Raw genomic sequence first — 26,471 nt, 5'->3', positions numbered from 1 at the left:
CCATTTTCCTGCATCTCTCTTGATCCTCTTTTTAAAGTCCCCACTCCACCCCTACAAACAAAAACCTTAAAGTTGAAATGTCTACTTTTTAATCCTTTAAACCTCCCTTTTTACTATCCTGTAATCCCTTAATTTGGGGTAGAGTCAAGGCGACTGGATGGAGCTAAGCATTTACTTGGCCATCTGATTTAAACAAAAAAGTTGCACATTTTTGTTGAGAAACGATATAGTTTATTTAAGAAGCATTGAACAGATAAAAGTATCAATACTTGGTGCTCTCTGAGTTTGGTTGTTTGCTGACCAGGTAATTTCATCAGTGCTAGTAAGCATGTTCAAACCTGGGCTACATATATTCTCTTCTGTTGCAAATACTATTACTATCACTTGTGGTAACTGCTAAAGTAAACATGTTTGCATGTACAATGTAAGTAGCTGCCTTCACAATGTTTATGGGTTAAGGTTCTTTAAGTTCAAAAATGTCAAGGATAAGAAACATTGTGCCCACAGCCTTGGCAGAAGTATCATGGGAGATATAATCTAAAAATATCAAAATGTATAACATAATGCATAAAACAGCTTTTAAAATAGTAGATTTTTTTCCCTCATCTGTTCAGTTATGTCCAATTCTTGGATACTGCCTGGACAAGTTGGATACTGCCTGTTTTCTTGGCAAGGTTTTTCAGAAGTTCTTTGCCATTTCCTACGGCTGAGAGAAAGTGAGTAGCCCAAGGGCATCCAGATGGCTTCATGCTTAAGGCAGGACTAAAATTCTGTTTAGGATTTTTGTTTGCTTGTTTCTTATTTCATAAGATTTCTTATACATCTATAAAAGGAAAATAAATCCTGGAAGTTTGGCAGAAAAACTCCTTTTTTGGAAAAGGCAAACAATGTGAATTTCTTCCTTATATCAAGAGCTAAATTCTACTGGAGGAAAAGATTTTTCAAAGTTACACTTAAGCTTTCAGAAATAATTGTAATTAATCTATTATTTTCATTAACTTACCTTAGTACCGTGGAACCAACTTAATCTATTAGTGCCTGATACAGTTCAGTTAAAAAAGAAAAAAGAAAGCAGTATTTTATTCCATTTTCTGCCAAGATTCTGTCAACTTGAAGGAATTGTAAGGTACCTTTCAAGAACAGTACAACAGTTTTAAATATTTTCAAAGTATGTCTTGGTCTTTCCAAAATTAGCATCACAATTTTTTTTTTTGAAATCTTTACTTATTCAATTTATATGGCCACCCATATGAAATATGAGTCTTTGCAGACTTGTGATATCTTGCTATAAACTACAAATACAGAAATAAGATTCAAGTAAGTTCTGACATATGGTTCTGCACCTTCAGGTTGGGAACAAACACAAACATCCCAACATTTGCCCAATTTAACTTATAGTGCTAGTATTCCGAAATCTCTTCTGGTTTAACTAATGTATACTTTTTAGAACAGGAGCTCCATATTGCTTATCAGAAGCAATAAGAAATAGGCCATTTGGAAGCAATTATTTTGTACTTCAACAGAGCTCATGATTACCAACTAATCATATTCCAACTTTGTATTCCTAAGTTATTTTAATTTTTCATTATCTTAATAAAACTATTCAGTTGTTTTATATATTGGAATTATAGTTTAAGCTTCACTGTTGCTGTATACTCCAAAATAATAATTTAAGAGTTTCAAAGGCTGTTAGTACATTTGGTCTACATCAGGGGTGTCAAACTGCTGGCCCATGGGCTGGTTACATCATGTGGAGGCCCACCCCAGCTCCGGCAATGCGAAAAAAGTTGCAATAGGTCACGACCTGTCACGTGACGAGGCGGGTTTGACACCTGTGGTCTACATTAAAAGACGGACAAATATTTTAATTCCATGTTCTGCATTAATAAATAACATCAGCTGTAATTCTCCAGCACTGTGTTGCAGGAACTTTAAAAGAAAAACCCTTAAAATGACCTTTATATAGCATAAAAATAAAATAATGGTTTAGCAAAGTAACCATTATTTGCTTTTTGTTATAATACTGAATATCATTCTGATACTTTTGCTACGTAGCAAGTATCATCATAGGCTACCAACGCTCAGCTTTACATTTCTGCCTCTGGAAAATTAAATGATGCTGTTGATGCCTGTCTCATTGCCTGGAAACTGTGGGAATTTGGAACAATGGGACTTCAGAAAGCTTGACTGCCTTTAGGTTTTGAGAACTTCTGATTCCAGAGACTTACCATCTCTTGTTCTGAATAACTTGGCACTGCCCCAAGCATACTTTGTGTACAATTTGGAGATCGTCCTAGACTCACAATTCATGTTCAAAGAGCAGGTGGCAGTCATGGCCAGAAGAGCCTTTGCACAACCTCATGTTGTACACCAGTTGTGCCTGTTTTTAGACCGGAAGGCTCTAGTATCATTCACTTACGCAGGGTCACTTCCCAAATGGATTATTGCAATGTGCTCTACATGGGGCAGCCCTTAAGGAGCACCTGGAAAGTGCAGCTGGTCCAAAATGCAGCAGTATGGGCAATTATGTGTGCTCTTCAATTAGCATATATTGGTTTCCAGTGTCCTTCTGAGTTCACTTCAAGGTGCTGATAATGACTTATATAGCCTTATATGGCATGGGATCAGATCTGAGACACCATCTCTCTGCTTACATCTATCCATCCCATTAGGTATGTAGGAATGGTATACTCTGATTACAATCTACTAGAGATGGACACCTGAAGGGGCACAAAAAGAGAGCACCCACCTTTGGGATATCTTATCCCCAGATATAGGACTTTACTGGCCTTTCAGAAGGCGCTGAAGACATGGTTTTACCACCAGACTTTGGGATCTGATTGTGGTGTAGAGTCTGTTCAACATTCATAATGAATGTTGTGAATGGTTTGTAACGCTGCTGTTGATTATGTTCTATGACTTTAATAGTTTTTAAAGCAGTTTTATGTGCTTTCATTTTTATCTTATTTTTTCTTATTGTTGGTATTTTAGCTATTATGATTTGTCTAGAAAGATATATGTGAGATGGCTAGCTATACAAACTGAATAAATAAATGTTCATAACAATGCAGCTCACACAAGATACATAGCATTTCCTAAAAAAATAGTGGTCAGATTTAATAAATTTAAGAGCATTTTGTAGCTGCTGGAGGAAAGTATCTACACAAATCTAGGCACTATATGTTGGTTTTTGACATGAATCTAAAACAATTAATATGGAGCTGCAATTATTTGTATGATTCAAATCCATCAACAAGGCAGTATTCTGAAATTTCATAGTTCATAACCAACTGTGCTGATATTGCGAATATTGATACTGTGAAGAATGAGTTCTGTGATTTTTACTGTTTGGTCCATGAACAGAAATATACTATTAATTCACCTATAGGTTTGAGATCCTATATAAATGTCATGTGCATTATTTATTAACATTCATGCTCAAATATATAATTTTACTAGGGTTGGATTCTAAACCACAAGTACCTATTTTATTATTAATAATCCATCAGTACAGATGTGCTGTACAAACTGATGAACATGGCAGAGGGGTAAAATGGCATAGAAATTCATAGGATTAAAAAAAAGTAACTCAGTTCCTTGTTTTTGGGTCATGGTAATGTCTTTAAGCTGAAGGTCCATAATTCAAAAGTGGACAATTTATGAGTTCAGATATGTGTTTGGAAATTAGTTTAGAGGAAAACCCTGATGAAATCCAGAGAATCCACACTGAAGTGTGACCTGGAACCATGATTTGCGCTGCAATTTTTTACTTTTGTTCTTTGATATTTGGTGCTGCAAATTTTGCATTATGAAGGAGCCTTGAAATACAATCTGTAATTATTTAAGTGATAATAAATATGATGTACAATGCCTAGTTGGGTATAATGATTAAGGCACCAAGCTAGAAACCAAGAGACTATGAGTATCAGTCCCACCTTAGGCATGAAGCCAGTTGGGTGACCTTAGGCCAGTCATTCACTCTCATCACTAGGTAGAAGGCAATAACAAATCAACTTCTGAAAATCTCCCCCCCTCCCCTCCAACTCCCCCCCCCATGCAGGGACTATTCATAAAGACCTCAGGAGTCAATCCTGACTCCAAGGCACAAAAAAACCCCTAACAAAACCAACGTAAATACATACTGTGTAAAAGAGAACCCCTAATGAAATCATCTAAACTTTTCTTAGAATGCATTTTATCACAGTTGTTCTTCATTATGATTTTTCTGATTTAGTCCATGGAACATGTGATGTTTGATTCTGCAATGGCTCTTGTCTGATCTTTCCTTATATGAAATCAAGCAAATCAAACAAACTTTGCTAGTATTCATGTTTTGTTAAGATGATAGCACAAACCATTGCATTCCTGATTATTTATTGGTGAAGGCAGATTCATTATGTGCCTGGTGCCATTATAAACTTGGTGCCAAGGGAATTCCATGTAAAAATCCTGAGAAATAAGGGGATCTATATTTCAGATATATTTTTCCATAATATTTAAATAGCAGTGGCACACAAAATCATACATATTTTATACTCCTTCCATTATGAATATGTGACCTGTGAGCCAGTTTTGCCTAATTGTTAAGGTGCTTGCCTTGAGTTCTAGTGCTGCCTTAGGCATGAAAGGCAGCCTCTGACTTTGGGCCAGTTACTGTCTCTCAGCCCAACCCACCTCACAGGGTTGCTGTTGTGGGTAAAATAGGGGGAAGAAGGAGCATTAGGTATGTTCACCACTTTGAATTACTTATAAAGTAATAAAGGTGGGATTAAAAAAAATCTGGTAAAATCCATGACTTGACAATGGATTCTGATGGAACCACAATCAAAGAGATGCATGATGAAGATTACATCATTCTACCATTTTTATAGCAGAATAAAAAAATATGAAATTTATGGCTGCAATAATTCATTCTTTGTGGGTGGATATTTTAAAATACTGGGGTGTGTCTCTAATAAAATTTTATATCAGGAAGTTCTCTATTTGCAATGTATCTAAAATACTCTTTCCCTAGGTTTTGCATTCACAATACGGAACAATTTAGGTGCCTTTCTCTACTTATACCTAACCAAGCAGCTTTTCTTTCTGCAGGAATGTGTCCCATGAAGATCTTGTTCTCATCTGGCCCTCAGCCTATAATATAGACAGGCTTAGTTTATCCTTAGTTCAACCAGTGTACGTTTATTATTATTATTATTATTGGTTCCTTTGAGTCAATGTTGACTCCTGGCAAGTGCCTGGACAAGTCTCTGCAATTTTCTTGGCAAGGTTTTTCATAAGTGGCTTACCATTATCTCCTTCCTGGAGTAACTGGCCCAAGGTCACCCAGCTGGCTTTGTGCATAAGGTGGGAGAGAACTCAAGTCTCTAACCAGTGTTTCTCAACCTTGACCATTTTAAGGCATGTGGACTTCAACTCCCAGAATTCCACAGCCAGCATTGCTGGCTGTGGAATTCTGGGAGTTGAAGTCCACATGCCTTAAAATGGTCAAGGTTGAGAAACACTGCTTTCTAGCCCGATGTCTTAACCGCTACATAAATTGGGTTTCCTTTAGCCATGTTGCTTGCTCCTTTATTTTGACACCATCTTAGAAGCACTTTATTCAGTGTAAAATCTGTTAGCTTTATCAGCCATTACCTCCTAGGCGAGAAGGCAGGGGGGGCCTGTCAATGGTCAGAACAGGGGAAATAAGAGGCAGAACAGGAACCGCAATGGGGAAAACAAAATTTCACCCGTTGCTTGACTAGCTTTCTGCTGAGTCAAGAAACGGGAAATGCAAACACCCCCCCCCCCCAATTCAGCAGTGGGGGGGGGGGGAAGAAAGCTGCTTCGGGGATGAGGACCACGTTCAGTATGTGCTTCGCGTGTGATAATACTTTGCGCTTTCCCCAAAGCGCGGTTCTAAAATAAACCGGCTGGAACATAACGCTTGAATTCAAAAAGGAGTCGCCTCCGATTCGCACAGCCGTGCGTGCGCACCGAGTCTAAAATTCCAGATTAAAAGACACGATTGGCGTCACTGCGAGCACGTGGTGCTTGACGCTCGCCGAAGGGGAGCTCTCCTGACAGAACACCCATCGATCAAGCTCGGCAATTATTATTATTACAAAGCGCCGGGGGGGGGGGGAGGAGGGAAAAGAGAAGGAGGAAACAGCCCGCCCTTTCACCCTCCGGCTAAGCGGCTCCCGCCCGCCCTTTTCCAGAAGAGCAAAGCAAAGGGCTGGCGGTGGGCGAGATCAAGGCAGAGGCGGCCGAGCGCGCGAGATGCAGGAAGTCCTCCTGGGCCCCGGGGGAAGCCTGCCAACGCCGTCCCTCCAGCCCCCTTTTTCTTTCGCTCAGGTTGGCCGCAACCCCGCGTGGAGAGACGTGTCTGGAACGGCTACAAAGGACACGCAGGCGCGATTCTCAGCCCGGTGCTTCCTCTCCCCCCCCCTCCCCCCCTCAGTCTTTCTCAAGCAAAGCGGTGAGCAGTGACTGACAGGTGACTGGAGACCGCCCCCCCCTCGCTAACGATACGCACATTCTATATACAGTGCTGTACAGCTTTCTCTTGGCCTTGGGAGCTAGCCGAGGGGAAACTGAGGCGCCAGGGGGATGGTCTCGGCAAAGAACCGGCCACCTCTCGCTTCCGCAGAGAGGCGCCTCTCTCGGGAGCCGCAACAACTGCGAGCTGCCGCCTGCAGCGAGCCTCCTTGCTTCTCCCCCCCCCCCCCCCGCCTCGCCGGAGGCGTAGCGCAAAAGGGCGCCTCGCTCTCTCGGCTGCTGCTCAACCAAACCCTCCATGGAGGATGCCACCCCCCCCTCCCCCGCCTCCCGCTGGTAACAGCCACCCTCCCTCTTCCTTTGCCATTGGTGGGGCGGGTTGGGTCTGGCTTCTGCCGCCGGTAGGAGCCCTCCCCCTTCTCGCCGCGCCCGCCCGCCCGCCCGTTCCAAAAGGTGGACAGGCGCACTGCTATGCCTGGCGGCGGCGGCGAACACCTGGGCAGAAGGGCAGAGGCGCTTGAAGGGGCGGGCTATGTTGACAGTGATTGGCAACCGGGCTCCCGCCAATCGTCGCGGCGCTAGCGCTTTTGGCCAGGCGGGCGGGCGGGCGGCGTGAGAGGAAAGCTGAGGCAGGCGAGGATAGGGTGCGCCTTGGACCGAGCGGCGCTCTAGTGGCTGGGGTTGCGTGAGTGAAAGGAGAGACCCTGCGAAAGGGGTGGCGGCAGCGAAAGAGGGAGACGACGCCGAAGAGGAGGAGGAGGAGGAGGCGGCGGCGGCGGCAGAGGAGGGCAGGGCGCAGCCCGAAGCTTGTACAGTGGCGGCAGCGGCGGCGGCGGCAGCTCGTCTCCTAGGCTGTTGTGGACTGATGCGTTTTTTCTCTCCCCCGTTCTTGCAGCCTGTTTAACCTTCCGATCTTCGCTCCGCCAGCTCGCGCCTTTCCTTGATTGCAATTAACTCTCCTCGGCCCACATTTCTAATCAGAGAGAGGCGTGATTGACACATCGAGGGGGCAAGGGGAAAAAAAAAAAAAAAACCCGGAGGAGGAGCGGTGGCGGCGGCGGCGGCGGCAGCAAAAGCAGGAAAGCCAAGCCAAGGAAGAAGGCAAGCTTGGACGCGGTAGAGCAGCAGCGGCGGCAAGGCGTGAAGTTGACCCGGTCCTGAAGTCGGGGCGAGACGCCGATCGCTTGGCCGTTTTTTGCCGCTGCAGCCGCCGCCGCCGCCTTCAAGCTTTGTGTCTGGGTGAGGGAGAAGCGAGCGAGCCTCCGCCGCCTTTCTCTTCTCCTCTCTCAGGTTGCTGGAAATGTCTGAACACAAGGCGCTAGATCCGAAGTTATCCACGACGGAGCGGGTGGTGAAAGGTAAGAGGTGAGCTCGGCGCCCGCGGACGCCAAGCCGGCCTCGGGAAGGAGCCGGGGTGGGGGGGGGGAGGGCCAGATCCGTCTTGGGCCGCCTGCTAGACGGGCAGACTTGTTCCCGATCTCCCTTTCCTCCTTTGCGCTATAACCGGAGGGAGGAGGCGGCGGGGGAGGAAGTGTGTGTGTGTGTGTGTGCGTGTGCGTGTGTGTAAAAGGCTGGCATAGCCCGGGCGGTGTGTTTATTTACTGTGGCTGCGGTTGCAAAATGAGTAAGGCGTATGGAGGCGGGGGAGGGGGGGGAGAGCGAGGGAGAAAAGAAGAAAGGGGGAGGTCTGTTCGAAATAGGAAGTGGGTGACTGGTTAGGAGTCTGTCGGGAGGGGGGGGGAGGAAGAAGGGGGAGGAATGACCAATAGATGGGGCGGGCTGCACTACCAGCGTAGGCGGAGAGCGGCTTTAGGTGCAGAGGGAACACCTAAGGGACGTTGCTGGGGCTCGATCGGCAGGGCTCGCGGGGGCTGCAGCTTCTAAAACGGCCTTCTTTCTGGGCTTGTGGTCTGCCTACGGCTTAAAACACACGTTCACACACACACACAGACACACACACACACACACAGCGCCTTGCTTTTCTGGCGTTGCAGCAATTTCCCATCCTCGGTACGGTTGCGCGGGATGGGGCGGGCAGAGGGGGGGGGGGAGGAGGAAAACCCTCCGTTGCTTTCTTTGCGCCTGGAAGATCCGGAGGAGGAGGAGGGAATTCGCACCGAAGCTCCCTCCCTCGTCGCCCCCTCCCAGTTCCTCGGGGCATTTCCATCTTCTCCCCGCCCACTTTTGGGGTGGGTCCCTCTCTTGAACGCAGAGCACTTCTAGAAGTCTATTTGGGTTCGCTGCCTGTACAAATAGGCCTGTGTGTGTGTGTGTGTGTGTGTGTGTGTGTGGTGTGCATGTTTATGCAGCTAGGATTTGACAGCCGGATCTCTTCTCTACTCCCCCCCCTTCCACCACCACTACTTCCCTACCATTAAAGTGTTGCTTGATATATATGACAAAAGCTGGAGGTAGTGGCTGAAAAGTCGTGGAGCCAAGGTGCCTGGAGTGGGAGGAAGAAGGGAACATGGGAGAGGGGGCTGGTTCCTCTCTGTAGCCTGCCCTTTTTTGGCCCATTGTATGATTTGCATAGGGGCAAGAATTCATCTGTGCAAATACAACTCCCTTCCTTCCTTCCTTCCTTCCTTCCTTCCTTCCTTCCTTCCTTCCTTCCTTTTTAGCTTCTCCCCCACCCCCACTAGGAAATGCTGATATGGTAACAGGCAAGCCTATGTTGCAGTAGCAACAGAAGAAATCATACAGTGGTACCATCTTATCACTAGCTAGATCCATCCTGTTCTGGATGAAAAATGCAGATTTTTCATCCAGAACAGGATGGATCTAGCTAGTGATATGAATTTCCAACTGCTGCAGTTCAAGAGATAAATGGAAATGTACTGGTCCTCCAGCAAAGGAAACAGAATAGAAAGTGATACACTGCTTCCTGCATAATTTTTTTATTTTGCGTTCTTCTTTCCCGTGCCCTAAATACATATAGCTCACCGAACTGATTGGGTGGACTTTTAAATTCTCTAAGGCATCTCAACTTTAGTTTATTTCAGTAGGGTCTGATGGAAGACTACCAGAAGATTCTGTAGCAGTAATCTAGTTTGTTACACTTGTAAATCAAAACAGAAGGAACAAAAGAAAAAATAAACACTAGAAGCAGGAAATGGTAAACTATATCCATATCAGAAAATCTAAATGGATGTGTCCATGCAGTCACCAGGAGTTTAACTTGACTCAGGGGACATTTTATCTTCAGTATACCTAGGATTCTAGTCTTGTTATCTGGATTTTAAATTTACTTTTTTTTCCAAGTGAGAACTTAGGAATTGTAGCAAGGGGGTTGTACATTTCCCAATGAAACAAATACCAACATTTCTTGTTGCTTTTGGTCAGGTAGGGAATATACCTGTGTGGTGAAAACAATTAAACATTCCCAAGGAATATGCATAAAACTGGATTGTGCTAGCTGTGTTCACAAACCTAATTTAAACAAAATGTGACTTGTTTCGCTTAGTATAGGTCCCCAATCTGAACATCTTCCAGATATGAGCTCTAGGTCAGCATTCTTCAACCAGCATGACTGAGAAAAGTTTTAACATCTGAATGGTGACCAAGGCAAAGAAGAAATATTTGGTTTCTTGAATTAATCCACCTACCCTATCTTGTAAATCCCGGTTTGTAATCTAATGTTAGGCAAACCCATTGTTGTGATGAGTTAAGCATGCTGTGGCTTAATGTGCAACCATTGATATTCTTTTAGAATGTATTTGCTCCCATTTTCCTCAGTGGAGGTTGGATTCAATGAAATTTGCAAACCTCAAGAATAATAATGACCAACTAGAAGGCATCTAGCTGAGGTGGTGTGAATATTGATATAACATTATTGGTTCTCTGGCATCTTAATCCTAATATGATTATGCCAGCATTCCAAAGAAAAAGAATTTGTCCTTTAAAGCTCTAGGTTTTTTTTTAAATCAAAGCCTGTTTATTTAGGGGAAACCAAGCTCCCTTACGCTCACTGGAGTGGCCTGAATAAACATTCATGAGATAGTATCAGAACCTGTATTTAAACTGAGCAAATCCATTGAGCTTTCTGATCTTTAATATCAACTAACTCTTCCATTTTCAAAGGTCTGAATCAGAGCATTGTATGAATGTTACATCTTTTCATCTTATCAAAATCTAGAAACCCTGGGTTTGAAAATGGAAAGAGAGCTATCTTAAGTGTTGCGGAAGATTCCCTGCAGTTTTAGGAGGCAATTCTATAGGCATTCCCTGTCAGATTTTTTTTTTTAAATTTCATTGATTAGCTATGCTTAAATGTGCTGTGCTTGTGGACATCACTTTCTGTTCATTAAAGCAGCAACACTGAAATACTAAGGAGAAATTCTAATATGCACCTATCTGGGGGCAAAACTATTAATTCAGTAAGGCATCCTTAGTAAACATTGTAGGATTAGATTGCATTCAAAGTCAGATAATTAACTTGCTGGAATCTTCATGCTTATTTTCTCATTTAGACCAAATGAACTTGTCATTTAAAAGGTTATTTTGATATATCGTTTCTCAGTTTATAAAGCCTATTTAAAAGGTAACTACCGTTTATTCAGGAACTTAGATTTTGTAAACATTTTTTTTCTGTTGCAGATACAATGAGTCCATAATTTGTCAAGTGTCTGCTAAATAACTCTTGTTAATATACTTTTTTTAAAAAAAAAATATAAATATCGGTAATACTTTTCTGTCTTTATCTTCTTCAAATTAACTCCTGCACTGTCTGCCACAATAAGATTGAGGCAGTGCAGCAAATGACACTCTGCTTTTGTTCTCCAATGTTAGCTATGGCAAAATGCTATGGGATACAAAATAGATGAAAAGATCCAATTCTTTGGGAATTGTTTTTTTCCAGTCAAATATTAATATCTATCTATGCATATCTAAGTACAAGATAAATGTTGCATTTGTTTTAATTCCAAATATGGGACATCTGGACCAAAGTTGTCCAAATAAGGGATATCTTTATGACTTAACTAGCTGAAACCAAATCTCTAAGAAATAATCAGACCGAATCAAGAAATTTCGTGCATGGTGCAAAATACTAGGATCCTACATGAAGAAAGGACATGTTGGTTATGTTTAATATAAGCTTTTGCATGCTAATAAAAAAAGCCTCTGTTGTTTCCCCCAGGAGTAAAAGAAATGTAATTTGCCTGTGGTCATGGTTGTCAAAGTGGCATGCTGTGTTTTTCCTATAAAGCTGGATAATTACAAAAAGTACTTCCAGAATAATGAGGATAAAAGCAAAGTTTCCCCTTTATCAAAGAAGAAGACAAGGAAGAGGAGAAGGAAAAGAACTTTTCTCTAGCACCATAATTTAACTTGCAGTATTGTTCTGGAATATGTGGCCCATCTACCTAGCTTGATGGGAGAGAAAGAAATCTTCACTTCATACCACTTATTCTAGCACATAATCAGTTTATTATATATTAAAGTCTGTTACCAGCTTATTGATCTTTACAAACCTTCTGAGTAGATGCATAAATCCTTTATGTAGAGAGAGAAATTTCCTTGTGAAGTATGTTAGAAGTGGGACCTTAATCTTGGATTAGCTAATCTATATTTGGGTTTAGCATGCACAGTGAATCGAACCAATGTAGGTTGTTCAACATAGTTTATAGCTATGAGCATTGTGTGAATGCACCCAGCTGTAGTTTATTCTGCAAACTATGTTTAAACATACCATGGCTCATTGCAATATTAAATCTGGGATATGGATGGCTAAGATAATTTTTTGCTAGCTTTGATCTAGAAACATTGGTTGAAGACATTTTGTATCACAATAAGGATACAAAGTAATATAGTGGTTAAATGTTTGGTTCAAATTGCCAAGCTTCCTACAGTAATGCTATCTTTTAAGTAGTTGTACTTAAAAGTTGCATTTTTTTGTAGTTGCATTTTTTTCCACTCGCAACATTTATATTAAGCTCCTTCTGTATTGTACTATGTAGTACTGTAATGTGTAAGTACTACAGAGAGTACGGCAGTCCCACTTGTCTCCTCAAAGTTTTTTCATTTACCATTTAGGTTCTGAAATAGGACTCCAAACCATTTTAGAGTTGCAGAGAAATAACAACAGATAACAACAGATAGCAATTTATCATGAAATTATCATGTATTTTTTTGTGAAATACCTGGTGATTTTTTTGAAAAATACTAATTTCATTTTTTTTAATCTAGGCTAATCTTTGGTGTATTCTCACATGAAGCTAAATCAAAAATTTGTTTAATTAGTATGGACTCTTATCTTATTTCTTACATGTCTGATTCTTGAATGAAGTCTTAAGCTTATTGTATTACTTAAACTCAAAGTAAAACCCATCTCCAGCTCTACAGCTGGAATTGTAGGATTACATTTGATTATAACTGGCAATTTCTGTAGAACCCAAATAGCAGCTGCCCAAATAGGTTCACACTAGACTGCCCATGGCTGTTGCATCATTGTTTCAGAGATATTTTCTTACCTAAAACAGAAACAGAAAGACCCAAGGGCAGAAAAGCAGAGAGAGTAGAAGGAATTCCTGCTGGCTTGACTTTGCTACCTTCTGGCAGGTGATGGTGGGCTAATCTGCCTGGCCTCCAGAGGGCTACAGTGGGACCAGTCTACTGATCCATCAGGCGGTAATGCTGCAACACTGAAGCAACCATACATTTGCCAAATTTCAATCCCATGGGAGTCAAGGGTCCCAGATTTTGGATGCATTCTGTAAGTTAGCCCATTTGAGACGTGTTGATTCAAAAGTTATTGCTCTCTGATGCACCGTTTCACCCAGTGAACAGTTACAGACACGAGAGTTTTAGTAGCATATAGATAGTAATTCTAAAACTTCAGTTAAAACAGCTGCAAATGATGGAGTAGGATATGTAGTGCATGATAGCTTTTGCTTTAGCATAGTGTGTGACCACAACCATTGTGTTCTTGATTGGGCAAGAAGACAGAATCCTGGTTAGAGGAAGAGAGAGCCTAATTAATAGGGTAATTGAGCCAAATTAAATATATTGAAATCCTGCTGTATTGCATTAAATGGGAAGAGTTCTAATCATCAGCAGAATAGTCTTAAATCTGGACTACACCTACTCATGAATAAGGGGGGATTGTATTGAACTAAAGATGGAGATAAATATACTGAGTTTGAGAAGTTGGACTTGGACCTGGCAGAACAGCAATAGGAGCAATACAGAAGCCGCATACATACTCTTTTACTATTGGATGGTCTTCTCTTACCAAAAACCAAAAGATTATATTGCCTAAATAAACACTATAATTATTAAAGGATTATTGGATAATCTGGGAAAGTCTCTGGATTTCACGAAATAATGGAAGTGAAATAATTACATGATTTTTGCAGATCAATTTCTACCATAATTTGGGGGTGATTGCTTCAAGATGGGACAAACTATTTCATAACTATGGCTGGAACATACCCTCTTCAACAAATATCCCACATTAGTACTTGGCTGTTTTCCTTATCTCTCACCTCCTGCTTCTTTGCCTTTGGTTCCCTGATGAACCATGACTCCCACTACCAAGTACTGCTATTTTCTGTGTAAGAAAGTTTTTTTTTAAAGTATTTGGGGAAAAAACCTTGCAGATAGCTCTATGCAGGCCTTTCCACATAGTTCACTTTGTTCTGCCCTGTTCTCTATTTTTTATGCTTCTGATTAGTACAGAATCATTCGGTACTAGGATTGTAGGAAAGGCCATAACTCTTTGGTGAGGTTATAACAACAGCCGACCTGTTCATAGTGGCAATGTTTTGCAGAAAACCATTGGTTTTTGATTTCTCTTTTTTGCTGTTAGAAGAGGTATTTCTAGATACCAACATCATGCATGTAGCTTTGCCCACTTCCTTTATTGCATGACGTGTGCAAAAAGTTATCACATGTAAAGACATTCTCTGTTTCTTTATAAGGACCTTAGGTTCACGAGGGACTGGGAGGCAAACCTATAAATAATTCCCACTTAAGGACTTTTGGGGCAGCTTTTGGCCAGTCTTCTGAGCTCTTTCCATTTCTATTTTGTTTAAGTTGTTCTTATATTGTGAGCAAAATGTACCTTTGGTTAAATGTACTTATTGTCAAAGTATCCTTTAGCAGAGTTAATGAAAAATAATGAGAATTGTAGGTTCCTGACTTTTGTGCCTATCCACCCATTAAGACTCAGAAGTATTTTGATCACGCACAAAAAGTTAAGTATTAGGTTGGGAATGCACTTTTTACTTTTAATAGTAGTTTTATCTTTATTTTAGCCTGAATTGTTCAAATATGTGAAAATAAACTTTAAAGCTGAGGTTGATATTTCCTATAAATCATGTTGAACGGTAACTTTTGACTTACAATAGTTCATTTAGTGACTGAAGTTACAACTGCATTGAAAACAAATGACTTATGATCATTTTTCACATTTACAACTGTTGCAGCCTCCCCATGGTCACATCACAATTTGGATGCTTGGCAACTGGTTCATATTATGATGGTTATAGTGTCCTGGGGTGATGTGATCATATTTTGTGACCTTCTGACAAGGAAACTCAATGGGAAAGCCAAATTCACTTAACAACCACATTACTAACTTAACAAATGCAGTGATTCACTTAACAACTGTGGCAAGAAAGTTGTAATATGGGGCAAAAATCATTTAACAACTGTGTTCCTTAGCCAAAGAAATTCTGGGCTCAGTTGTAGTCGTAAGTCAAGGACTACCTATATTCATTCTTTTGCATCCTTTGAGAAGCCTCATAAAGACAAATGGAGGAAGCCACAGCTGAAAAAAGTGGATGCCACTTCAAGGCAGACTTTAGAAGGCACAGTATTTTATGTGGTTAAATGAGCTATGATTTGAAGACGTGTCTTTGGTTTTTGCTATATCGGAGACTTCTGAGACTTCCATTTTTGAAAAGGATTTCCATTAAATTGAGCTTCATTTCACAAAATGCTTCAGCTTGATAGGAAGTAGGAATTGAATGTGAGTGCCATCTAAACATTTCCACAAACAGGATAAAAGACAACTTGAGGTAAAAGCCAAGGTGTACTATACTATATCATGTTGAGTATACTGTACCATGAATTTGCCATTGTCTTCATTTGTAGAATTTCCAACCCAGTCTTAAAAATCAGCTGAAGAAGACATTTTTCTGTCCTTCCCGAGCCTAGAATTACAAGTAGCTAGAAGTTGAGCAGGCTTAGTTTTTAGCAATAAATATGCATCTGTCTGAGTGCTATTGCTAAACCACATGAAAGAGACATACTTACATAACATAACTTGGATCCAGAGGATAGAATAAGTTGTCATCATTGTGTTACGTTTTGCACTTTGTCCTGAGCAAGGCGCTATCTGAATAGCAGTTTGAGGATACAGTTGTTATATCTGTCTTATGTAAGCCCACTCTCAAGGTCTCTGTTCTTTTTACCAATACTGTCAATCTAACTTTCATGTTTTCTTAAATCTTCGAACAAGGTATAGTTTTAAGTATGGATTTTAACTATCTTGTCTTCCGCATTTCTTTGATTTTTAAAATTGAAAAGGATCCAATGTTACTTAATTTTTTTTGATGGATAGAATCTGAGCCTATTGTAAAGAATAACAGTGTAAAAACTCTGTGTACATTATGGTTTTTTAGTTATTGACATCTGAAAGGGATGGAAATTACTGGCTTGGTGACTTGTTTTCCTGGTTTGATAATGGATATTAATCCAGATTTCTCTAGATAGGTGAGATTTCTTCTTGTGGCTGTGGGTACTGAGATTTACAGTGTAGAATATTCAGAGGGCTGCAGCTTGAAAAGTTGCTTTATTCAGGCCTGGGATCTTTAATTAAACCTAAAACACAAGATATTCATTTCTGAGTTTATAATGTCTGTATAAACATTTAATGAGGTCATGTCTGCAAGGATGAGCCTTTACTAGCTCAGGGATTTCAACTCTCAGAATTTTCAGCAGTGGGAATGCCTTTTGCATCTGCTTTTCTGTAATGAAAATATTATCATTTAATGCCGCAGCTAAACAAAACGTGTATTTGGCCTATCCTTCAAAAATGAAGAGGCTTCTTTTCCATGAAAAAGTAATTTTTAAATCCATTAGCATCTATAGAGTTTTCTTTCAACTGAAGTCCTAATGTCAGAGCTTGCTGGTGCAATTGTTTCATTTATTACTAATTTATATGGTTGCTCATCTCACAAGGAGTGAGCCTGGTACATAGCCAAAAAATATAAAATGATAAAGAAGTACACACACACAGCCAGCCAGCCATCCACACTCATGCAAGAAATTAGATCAACAAGGGAGCCACTTCAAGATCTCACCAGATCCCTCAGGGCCCCAGGCCTGATGCCACAGCCAGGTCTTGAGGGATTTCTGAAAAATAAGCATAGGCCTGAAACTGGCAGTCCCCAAAACCCAAAGCCGTTCAGTCAGAGTTTAGTTGTTAACATTGGACTATGATTTCCACAGCATTACTTAATTCCCCAGGGATGGAGAGATATAATTGGGGTATCATCAGTGTACTGATAATATCTCATCCCTATCTATCTACCTATCTACCTACCTACCTACCTACCAACCAACCAACCAACCATATTTAAGAACCACCCATCTCCCTCACAGAGTGTTTTCCTGATTCGGATGAATAGTAAATGAAAGGATCTTACATAATGCTGAATTACTGTATAATTTTTGTTTAATTATGCAGCCTAACTAGATACTTAATTTTTGTGCTATTGCTATAGCAAATTTTAAATTATTTAGTTAGAAAACAAAAGATTCCTTGCTTGTAAACAGTTTTTAAAATGATGTTTTATTTTAATGATTTTTTTTTAATTCTACTATGCTGCTGCTGGTGGTCTATATCCATGGGATTCTGGTAGCTACTTTGCATTAGCATATTTGCATAATCTTTGCTGACTTTCATTCGTTCGTCTACTTATAATTTGTGTTCCATGTTGAGTGCTATTTGATAGGGTATGATTTTGGCCATCAAAAGGAGCATGTATATTGAGTTTAATGAAAACAGACTAGGGTTGACATGATAGCAGTGCTTCAATATCTAAGGGATTGCTACAAAGAAGAGGGGGTCAACCTATTCTTCAAAGCACGTGAAGGCAGAACAAGAAGCAATGGGTGGAAACTAATGAAGTAGAGAAGCAACCTAAGGAGAACATTCCTGACAGTTAGAACAATTAATCAGTGGAACAATTTGCCTCCAGAAGTTGTGGGTGCTCCAAGACTGGACATTTTAAAGAAAAGATTGGACAACCATTTGTCTGAAATGGTATAGAGTTCCCTGCCTGAGCAGGGGGTTGGACTAGAAGACATCCATGGTCCCTTCCAGCTCTGTTATTCTGTGATTCTAAGTCATTGCTGTCAGATTTGAAGAAGAGAAAAATTGGCTGGAAAACAGAAGGCCTGATGCAGAAATCTGAAGTGGATCAGATAAGTGTTTAAAGATCGGATAAGTGTGTAAGAGGGAAGAATGAAAACCATATGCTCTAGCTTTCACAAACAAAATATTTAATTAAGGCTAAGTTATCATTGGACATAATGTATTATATTTGTATTCCTTTATCTTATGTTTTATTAGTAGTGGCTGGGATCTAAACCATTATATGTAAGAAACAAGTTATCCATCGTGTTGAAGCATTGGACTAGCTGGTACATTCTGTCCTACTTTTTCCCAAGCGTAGTACAATAAATCTGCCTCCACACCTAAAGTCGTAAAAGAGGAAGTAAAAATGAAGAAATAGTAGTAATAGAATAAAAGCGCTGCTGTAGATTAATACTTTCTACATCTCCATGCAGAATGTTTGGTCATTCAGGTCCACTGGAAGAAATAGCGTGGCTTTGGGTCCGTCACTCTCTTTCAGTCCTACTTAGCTCACAGGGTTGTTGTCATGGAAAAAATAGAAGGAGGAAGGTGTGTTGGATATATTCTCTGCCTTGAGTTATTTGTAAAAATAAAAAGGCAGGATGCAAATAAATAAAAAATATTTCTTGGGAAATATTGAGTGGTTGTCCTCCATTATTGGGCGTCCACATAGTGGGTGCTTGAACTGAAGCTGTAAATACCTTGCATGCAACTGTCTTTTGGTTAAATCTGATATCCTTAATTAACACGTGTTTTTTAATATATTTCTGGGTGAAGATGGCACACTTCAACATTATACTGTCTTTGTTTACATACGTTTACATTTTGTCTAATAACTTCAGTTACTTTTCAGAAATGATTTGTTATAATTTACCTCCCACCTGTCATATATTTTTATTTTATGTCAATATTGTTTTTGCTTCATTTCTAATGTGTAAGTTAGTTTTATGTTTTTCTTTAAATACATTTTTCAAGATTGCTTCTAACAATGAACAGAAACTGCAAATAACAACAGAACTTCAAACAAAAGAACTGTCAATCAGCTCTCTTAAAATTAATGACCTTATTTCAATTTAGGTTTATGTTCGAAAACATTTTTGTTTTCTTTGGCATTTCATGATAGTACTCCAGATTATTCCTATATGTTTTAGGTATTTTAATTTGTGTGTGTGTGGGCATGGCACAAGATATGACATAGATATATTATTCATGAATACACTGAAATAACATTTCCCACATTAACTTTATTAAATAATCATAGTCTCCACCAAAAGTAACCAGCCCCATAAAATCTATTTCTTAAAACACACACACACACACACACACACACACACACACACAACCCCAAGATGAGATCTAGTATTTGTCAGTTGGCAATATATTACATAAAATTTGAAACATCTGTTAAAAAAATGTCTTTCTTTGGGTATATTAATGGCAGAACATCAGGACAGTCAGTTTGCTATAACTTTGTTTCTTTATTTTCAAGCACCATTGGTGTAGCATGAATTAGATGGCAAACAGTGATCAGAATACATTGAGTTCATGTGCTAAAAACATCTTCCATTCACACAAAACACTATTTGTGGTCTGTAATTGGTTTTCAAAAATTTTCAGGCCACATAATTCATTAAAAAGAATCCCAGGTTTCTTATAAAGAGATGAAACTTCAGAGATAGAAAATGGTCTAGATAGAAAATAATCTTTCACAGATCCCTTTTATGTTCTTGAGAAACCCTGGGGGTTCCATGAATCATCCAGATGACAAAAATTAGCTCTGTACACAGGAGCAAAAATAAATGCTTTTCAAAATGCTTGTCGTTTATGTTCCAGATCTTCCTCCTGAAATTGATAGCATGAAGCAACGTATTTAGTTGCATACTCTGATAAGATATTTTGCCTTATCTATGCAAGTCCAAGTGCAGAAAACCTGGATCCTCAAATTTTTATTGCCCCCAGAGTTTACTCCAATTAACGCAAAATATTTAGTGTTACAGTTGACAAAATACAGAATGGTTTTATGACATTTTAAGGTAAGAATCCTATGGAAAATTCTGTGCAGGTTCATAAAATACAAAGAAAATTACCAGCCCTTTTTACAAGCAGACATTCTTGCTTGTTCTACATCCCTGTCTACTATATATTGTTGCTTTGCTCACTGTGTCCCTCAGCAAGTGCGGCCCTCGGTCTCCAACAGGTTGTCCATTCATGTTGTAGGATAAGCTTCGAAAGGGCCAGCCATATAAGGGCATGACTGCTGTAATGGAGAATCCCTCCCTCCTGGAGGATGACAATTCTGTGATCATGACCTATATGCCTGGGTCATTTAAATGGTATCCCATTCAAGCCACTTTTTAAAAAGTGGACTTGTGTGACCAGGGTAACCTTGGAAAGGCCTCTGCAGTACCTACATATAAGCAAGGCATGCTGCTGTTGGCATAGCAACTCTGCTGTTTGGAAGTCAACATGGGCTATCTTATTATTTTGCTAAGGATTTTACAAGGCTGCCAACTCTGAGTCCAAGTTAACTTGTTTATGCAAAACCCTGAGGTTAAGATGCCAGAAGACAGTAACACAAATTATGTAGCTGATTTATAACTTCGTTTATGTGAGTTATGAGAATGAAATGCCAATTGTAGCTTGATACGATACTGTAAACTGCATTGCAATATAAAAAAGCCAAGAAAACCAGAAGGCAAAATACAGGTCCTTTATTTTGTCCTGTGTAACTGCAGTCCTTTTATATACTGTCCAAAAGGGTGGGAAATCTCTCTCTCATTCCCAATTATTTCTTCTTTAGTTTGCCCAACCTTTGTTCTATTTCTGCCGTTGTCAGTAAATTGTCTTTCTAATTTCTTTCTTGGACGCATCTTATATATCAGATTGATTTTTATTCTCAAAATTATGTAGCCATATAAACTGTAGATAGATCATGTTCTCTGCCACATTGTGGAATTGGTGGCCTAGAATAACGGGTATCAATAGGATTGCTATGTTTCACAGCTGGATGAGCACTGTCCTGCTTTATTTTTTTTGCAGGCAGTTTTCCACAGAACTAAAAATCCATTTAAATCCTACTAACAGTTTACCGCAAGGTCATTTTGAAAAATTCTCAAATCTACCTTCAGATTGCATTTAGACATTTGTGGTGTTGGAATTCCGTATCTTTAATTTTCTCAATTGAGGATGATATTGTCATAACATGATAGTCCTCTCTGCAAACAATAAAGATTTCATTGGGATATTTGCTGATGTCATGTTTGTGAGATTATATCAAATCATTTCATCAGCCCATTACTTTAGTGTAGCCCTTTATAACTTGTGACCCTTGTAGCTGAATATAGTCCATCATCCATGCAATATCTTGTCATAAAACCAGATGGTGGGCCATCTATTTCTGTTTCTAGCCTAGAGATTGAAAAAAACAGAACAGCTGTTACTTATCCTGCAAGCCATAACATAGTCCTTAGTCTTATGTCATAAGAATAAGGTTGGTGGGTTTTTTTTTTCTAGAGGTCTGCAGCTGAAAGGAATTCCCTACTTAATATAGTTTGAAGTTAGAAGAAATTTCCCCAATTGGACACCTTCCAGTTAACTGCCCAGAATCTCTGGCAATTGGTTGGTAAGCAGGTTTAATAAATAAAATTGAAATTTCTACTCCAGCTTGCTGCATTCAGCTCAGCCAGTAATAACTACTGAAGGGAGCTTTAAAACTATCAACATTCGCCAGAAGATGATAGCATGCTGATCACGGAAAACCCCTTCCTTGATATGCTATTTCCTTAAGTATTCTGTATCTGAGGTCAGATGTGGTGAAGCCTATGCAGGGTGTCATGATTGGAACAGCCATAAATCAATCAATAATGTAAGTAAGCTTAAAAGGGGGCAGCTATTGATCCATGTTATACATACATACATACATACATACATACATACATACATACATACATACATACATACATATTGTATAGAGGTTATGTTTATTCCTGGTAATAATAAAAACAGGGTAATTCTCTTTATGTTGTTCCAGAGGTGCTTTTTCCCCAGAGGCAACTGGACTTTCTTGGTTACCAAGAAAATGGTAATGGTTACCAAGAAAATCCAGTTGCCTTTGGAAAAAAACACCTTTGGGACAACCGTGACCTGGATGATTGAGAATCTCCGTGGACATTCTCTTTATGTTCCCAATATTTGTTTATATGCAAATAGCACCTGTGGAATAGATAGCTCAGGGGTAGGCAACCTTGGTTCTTTTATGACTCGGGGACTTCAACTTCCAGAATTCCTGAGCTAGCATGGCTGGCTCAGGAATTCTGGGAGTTGAAGTCCCCAAGTCATAAAAGAGCCAAGGTTGCCTACCCCTGAGATAGATAGAGGTGGATAGTAACAGAATAGCACAATATTAAATACAAATAGCTTTTTAGTGTGTAGTCAGTATTATAATATTACAAAGATTCCTTCCCCCTTCTCAGAACTGTCTTTTCTGTTTACTTTTCCAGGTCTGGGTAAAGATTTTTCATGAATTCTCCAAGAATTTTGCTCATGCTGATTTTTCTTCATTTTATAATAACTCATGCCTTCTTTTAACCTTTTGGCCATATTTGGGCTCTAGGTATAATAAACGTCTCCCAGTATTACAATGTACATTCTTATAATTGGGCCATTTAAATTTTCCTGCAGTTCATTAATGTTTTACTGCCAGGGTAGATGTACAACAGAAGGGACAATCTTTTTTCAGTTTTTAGACTCTTAGCAATCTAGTGCAGGATAAGTATGTTAATCAGTGAACTCTTCAAGTATATCAATTGATCAGTCACCATACTCCTTTTATTTATTTATTTATTTATTTATTTATTTATTTATTTATTTATTTATTTATTTATTTATTTATTTATTACATTTATATACCGCCCTATCTCCCTTACGGGACTTAGGGCGGTGAACAGGCGATACTAAAAACCACAATAATAAATAAATAGTTTCTGTTCTAAAATCAAATCAAATTTGACTGTAAATGTTTTAAAACTATACCTAATAAACTACACTGTATGTTGAAAACCAATGTACCATGATTTACTTGGTTGTGAAAGAGCTGACATCCAGGATATAGCCTCACAGAGGCAATGCTTTGAACCCATTTGCTAACTATAATTGAAGGCATATTGAAAAGGAAGTGTAAAAAACCCTTGTCTAGTGGGTAGAATACTGAACTATAACTAATGGTTGGAGATCCAAATCCTTACTCTTTCATGAGACAGTCTTGGGCAAATTGCCCATCCCTGGATTAGTCAATTGCATAGCAGTTTTCAGTATATTCACAAATGTACAATAGAATATGAAAATATGAACCCTATCTTGATCTTGAAGAAAAGGCAAGATAAAAAAATAACAAATTATTTGGCAAATGTTAATACTGTCTTACAAAACAGTTTAGAGCCAATATGTATCTGCAGTTGCTTTGGAGTTTTTGAAAAGTATCCAAGAGAAAGACAGCAATTGATAAACAGTTGTGCAATTTGCATTAAAACACTTCAGTGTTCTTCTAGAGTTATATATTTGGGAGGAAAATTAATGCTGTAATGTGGTCTTTCAGGAAAGCTTGTTTGGCATTACTGATTTTGCTACTAAGAATTTCTTGCTAAACTTTTTATGCTGGGCTCTGCAGTTTATGAAGACTATTAGTTTGGGAAAACAGTTATGATTTGCAGTTTTGCAATGAAAATTGCTCTTTCAGAGAATCTTGACTTTGGTCTATCTAAGTAGTGGTACAGGGAACGTGTAAGTATGTATAATATCCCCATCCCATACAATTGTGTCTTGGTTCTTACGTCTTTCTAAGGATAAGTCGGAGCAGCAGCATGACTTATCTCTTTCTTTATGGTCCAATTTGTTTTCTTGATCAAGTTATTTGCTTGAAGTTCGAAAAGATACTGTATGTTGTTTTCATTTGAAATGCAAAAGGGACAAGCAAAAGTTAATCTCTCCCTGAAGAAAATGCACACATTGGGGAGTAGAAAACTCTAGCACTTGTACTGTGATTCCCCTAAGGTTGTGAACCTCAGGTGTAGCAGTCTCTCAAGTAAACAATGTTGCTTTGTAGGGATTAGAATAATATTTTCATTAGAGAATCAGAGATGAAAAATGAATTGCTCTTGTGTTCACTTCAGATTAATTATATATAATTTCATTGGCTTTCACTAATCTCTGTGAAAGGCAATTTTATTTAGAGTAAATGACTGTAGACAACTACTTGTTGTACAATCTAGTAACTAGGGATTTACAAATACAGTACAATTCTCTTCAAAGTCTAAATCACATCTAAATAAATGTCCTGTTACCACATTCTCAGAAACAGAAATGAAAAGGTGGTGTAATGGCTATAGAGAAGGGTCTTAGAGGGCAGAGGGAAGCTGTGTTATCAAGGCAACAAGCAGATAAATGTTGCTTGAGCCCAGACCAAGAAAGTTTATGGAAATTCCTCAGGATCCTGCCCCCATACATCACATGAAGATAAAAGAGAGAGGAATGAAGCACATTCAGACTTGAAAGATTCTATTATAATAGTTGTAATAAAAGTAGCTGTAGGTCTATATAGTGTCTGTTTCTTTGTTGTATCTTATAGGGCTGATAGGCAGTTGGAAAACAAACCATATTTTGAAGATCTGCTTATTCCTTCTTTTTCAGAGAAACAGAGAACTAACTTTCCTGGCCTTCTAGGGGTGGTTAAGAAAGGTCATCCCCAGCAACTCACAAATAAATTGGGTTCAAAAATTGAACATACGTAGTAACTGAGATTTCTGTAATCTAATCTTTTTTCTCTTTCAGTGAATCTTGATTATAAACATCTTTTTGAGAATCTTGTTTTCCATTACCCAGAGCTTGACATGTCTGTACCAGCAATGGTTAGCAGTAAGGTATCAGAAACTTACCTTTGCACACTTCTTCTTCTGCTTTTTTTTTTTTGTTAGGTTCTCATGACACTGCTTTTCTCTTATTCCCACTCCAAACCTGAAATGGTTTAAAGTTGTCCTCAGCTGGTCCAGTTTTCATGTAGTTTTCTTTTTCCAATGTAATTTTTGCCACGGATCCACCAACATAGCCTTGCCCCTTTAGGTTCCTGCAGCCCATTCTTTTTATGCTGATTATTGGGCACTGCCATTCAAGGCTGTTTTGCATCAATATGAAGAAGACACAAGATATAGGGCTTCAGCAGAGGCATGTGTTCTAGATCTGTTTTAAAACACTATCACCCTTTTGAAAGAATCCTGTCTGTCCACTATGTCTGTTATGCATTTGGGCACATCTACATTTTTCAACTGCTTCTACCAAAATGTGGCCATAGTGTTTCATTATCTTTATTATTTTTATTATAAGACTCTCAGAAAAGCAGTATAATTATTATCCTTTAATTTCTTCCACTTGTTTGTTGGGCAGGTTGACAGTAGATATAATTCTACCATTCTAATTCTACCATTCTAAGTATCCATCTAAACCTGTAGCACGCTTCACCATCCTAAATTTAAAGGAGTGATTGGGGATTCTCTCCCCCCCCCCCAAGCAGGAGGTGCTTGACGAGAGGGAAAACAGAGTTGGAGAATCCTCCAATCCCTATCCTTAACTTAATTAATCATTAAAGATGGGATAATTTTGCTGTATTTGATGTGGCAGAACAGAGGTCAGCAACAGAACCAGCAAACTTGCCAATTGGATGATGATGACGCTGACATACTTTTCTGTTGGCCGAGGAGCTGGTGGATAGCACTTTCATTTGGTTGCAAGGAAAAATACTTTGTGGACAGTATGTTGTACTGTGTGAATATTCATAGCAACCTTTAATAGCACCTGTGGGCAACATGTAAGTGATATTTGCTGCTCTTTTTTGTGAGTTGGGAAGCCCAGCCTACATTTTCATACTGATCAGTTAGAACTAAGCCTGTTCAACAGTTAACAATGGGACTATTTTGATCTTGACTGAAACCTTTCGAGATGAAAAAAGAGTTATTTTTTTAATCACTCCAATAAAATTATTGAATAACATCAGAAGGATAAATCTACATCTGATCAATATGATTTGCAGCACTGGATTATTGCTATTTTCTATTAGCTAACATTTGTATTAATTCCTTCTTTTGGGTGGGGGGCAATCTGTTCAATTTTTTAGTTGTTGTAGCCATGCTACAAATTTCCAAGCCATGCTTCCTTTTTGACTTTGTTCCTTTTTATTAAGAGAAGTTTTATATATGATATGTTTATATATCCATGTGATGTTTTTCATATCAACATTGAAAGATAAATTTGAAATTTGTGTTTTTTGTTTATACTATCTTCTTTCCATAAGTTAATATAAGTTTATTCAGTAAGGAAGAAAAAGAAACATACTTTTCTGCTATCCAAAACAATATAAACTTTAGTATTTTTTAAAATTACTTATCTCCAGAATTGTAATAGTACCGTATTTCTTTGTTCAGTAAAACTATCAGAGAATTTTGAAGTACCCAAAGCATTTAAAATAATAAACTTGTTCCTGAGAGTGAATTCCCTTGGATAAATATAGGCCACAAAAAATTTTAAGGTTGCTGCAAGACTCTCTCTGTATGCAAAACAAAACCAAATCCCCAGATTT

General features: G+C 39.1%; 1 protein-coding gene across 5 annotated transcripts in view; it reads left to right on the top strand.

Moving 5' to 3' along the window:
* Positions 1 to 7,757: 7,757 nt before the first annotated feature.
* PPP3CA (protein phosphatase 3 catalytic subunit alpha) overlaps positions 7,758 to 26,471 on the top strand; it is a 189,479-nt gene continuing 170,765 nt past the window's right edge. For all 5 annotated transcript variants that reach the window (XM_015828347.1, XM_015828332.1, XM_015828325.1 and 2 more), the window contains exon 1: positions 7,758 to 7,841. In XM_015828347.1, the coding sequence (XP_015683833.1) occupies positions 7,784 to 7,841 (58 nt within the window). In that variant the 5' untranslated portion in view covers positions 7,758 to 7,783. The remainder of the gene's footprint in view (positions 7,842 to 26,471) is intronic.

Source organism: Protobothrops mucrosquamatus, unplaced genomic scaffold (assembly GCF_001527695.2).
Source record: "Protobothrops mucrosquamatus isolate PMUCROS unplaced genomic scaffold, P.Mucros_1.0 scaffold_224, whole genome shotgun sequence".
Taxonomy (NCBI): domain Eukaryota; kingdom Metazoa; phylum Chordata; class Lepidosauria; order Squamata; family Viperidae; genus Protobothrops; species Protobothrops mucrosquamatus.
This window is presented reverse-complemented; position numbering and strand designations above follow the sequence as displayed.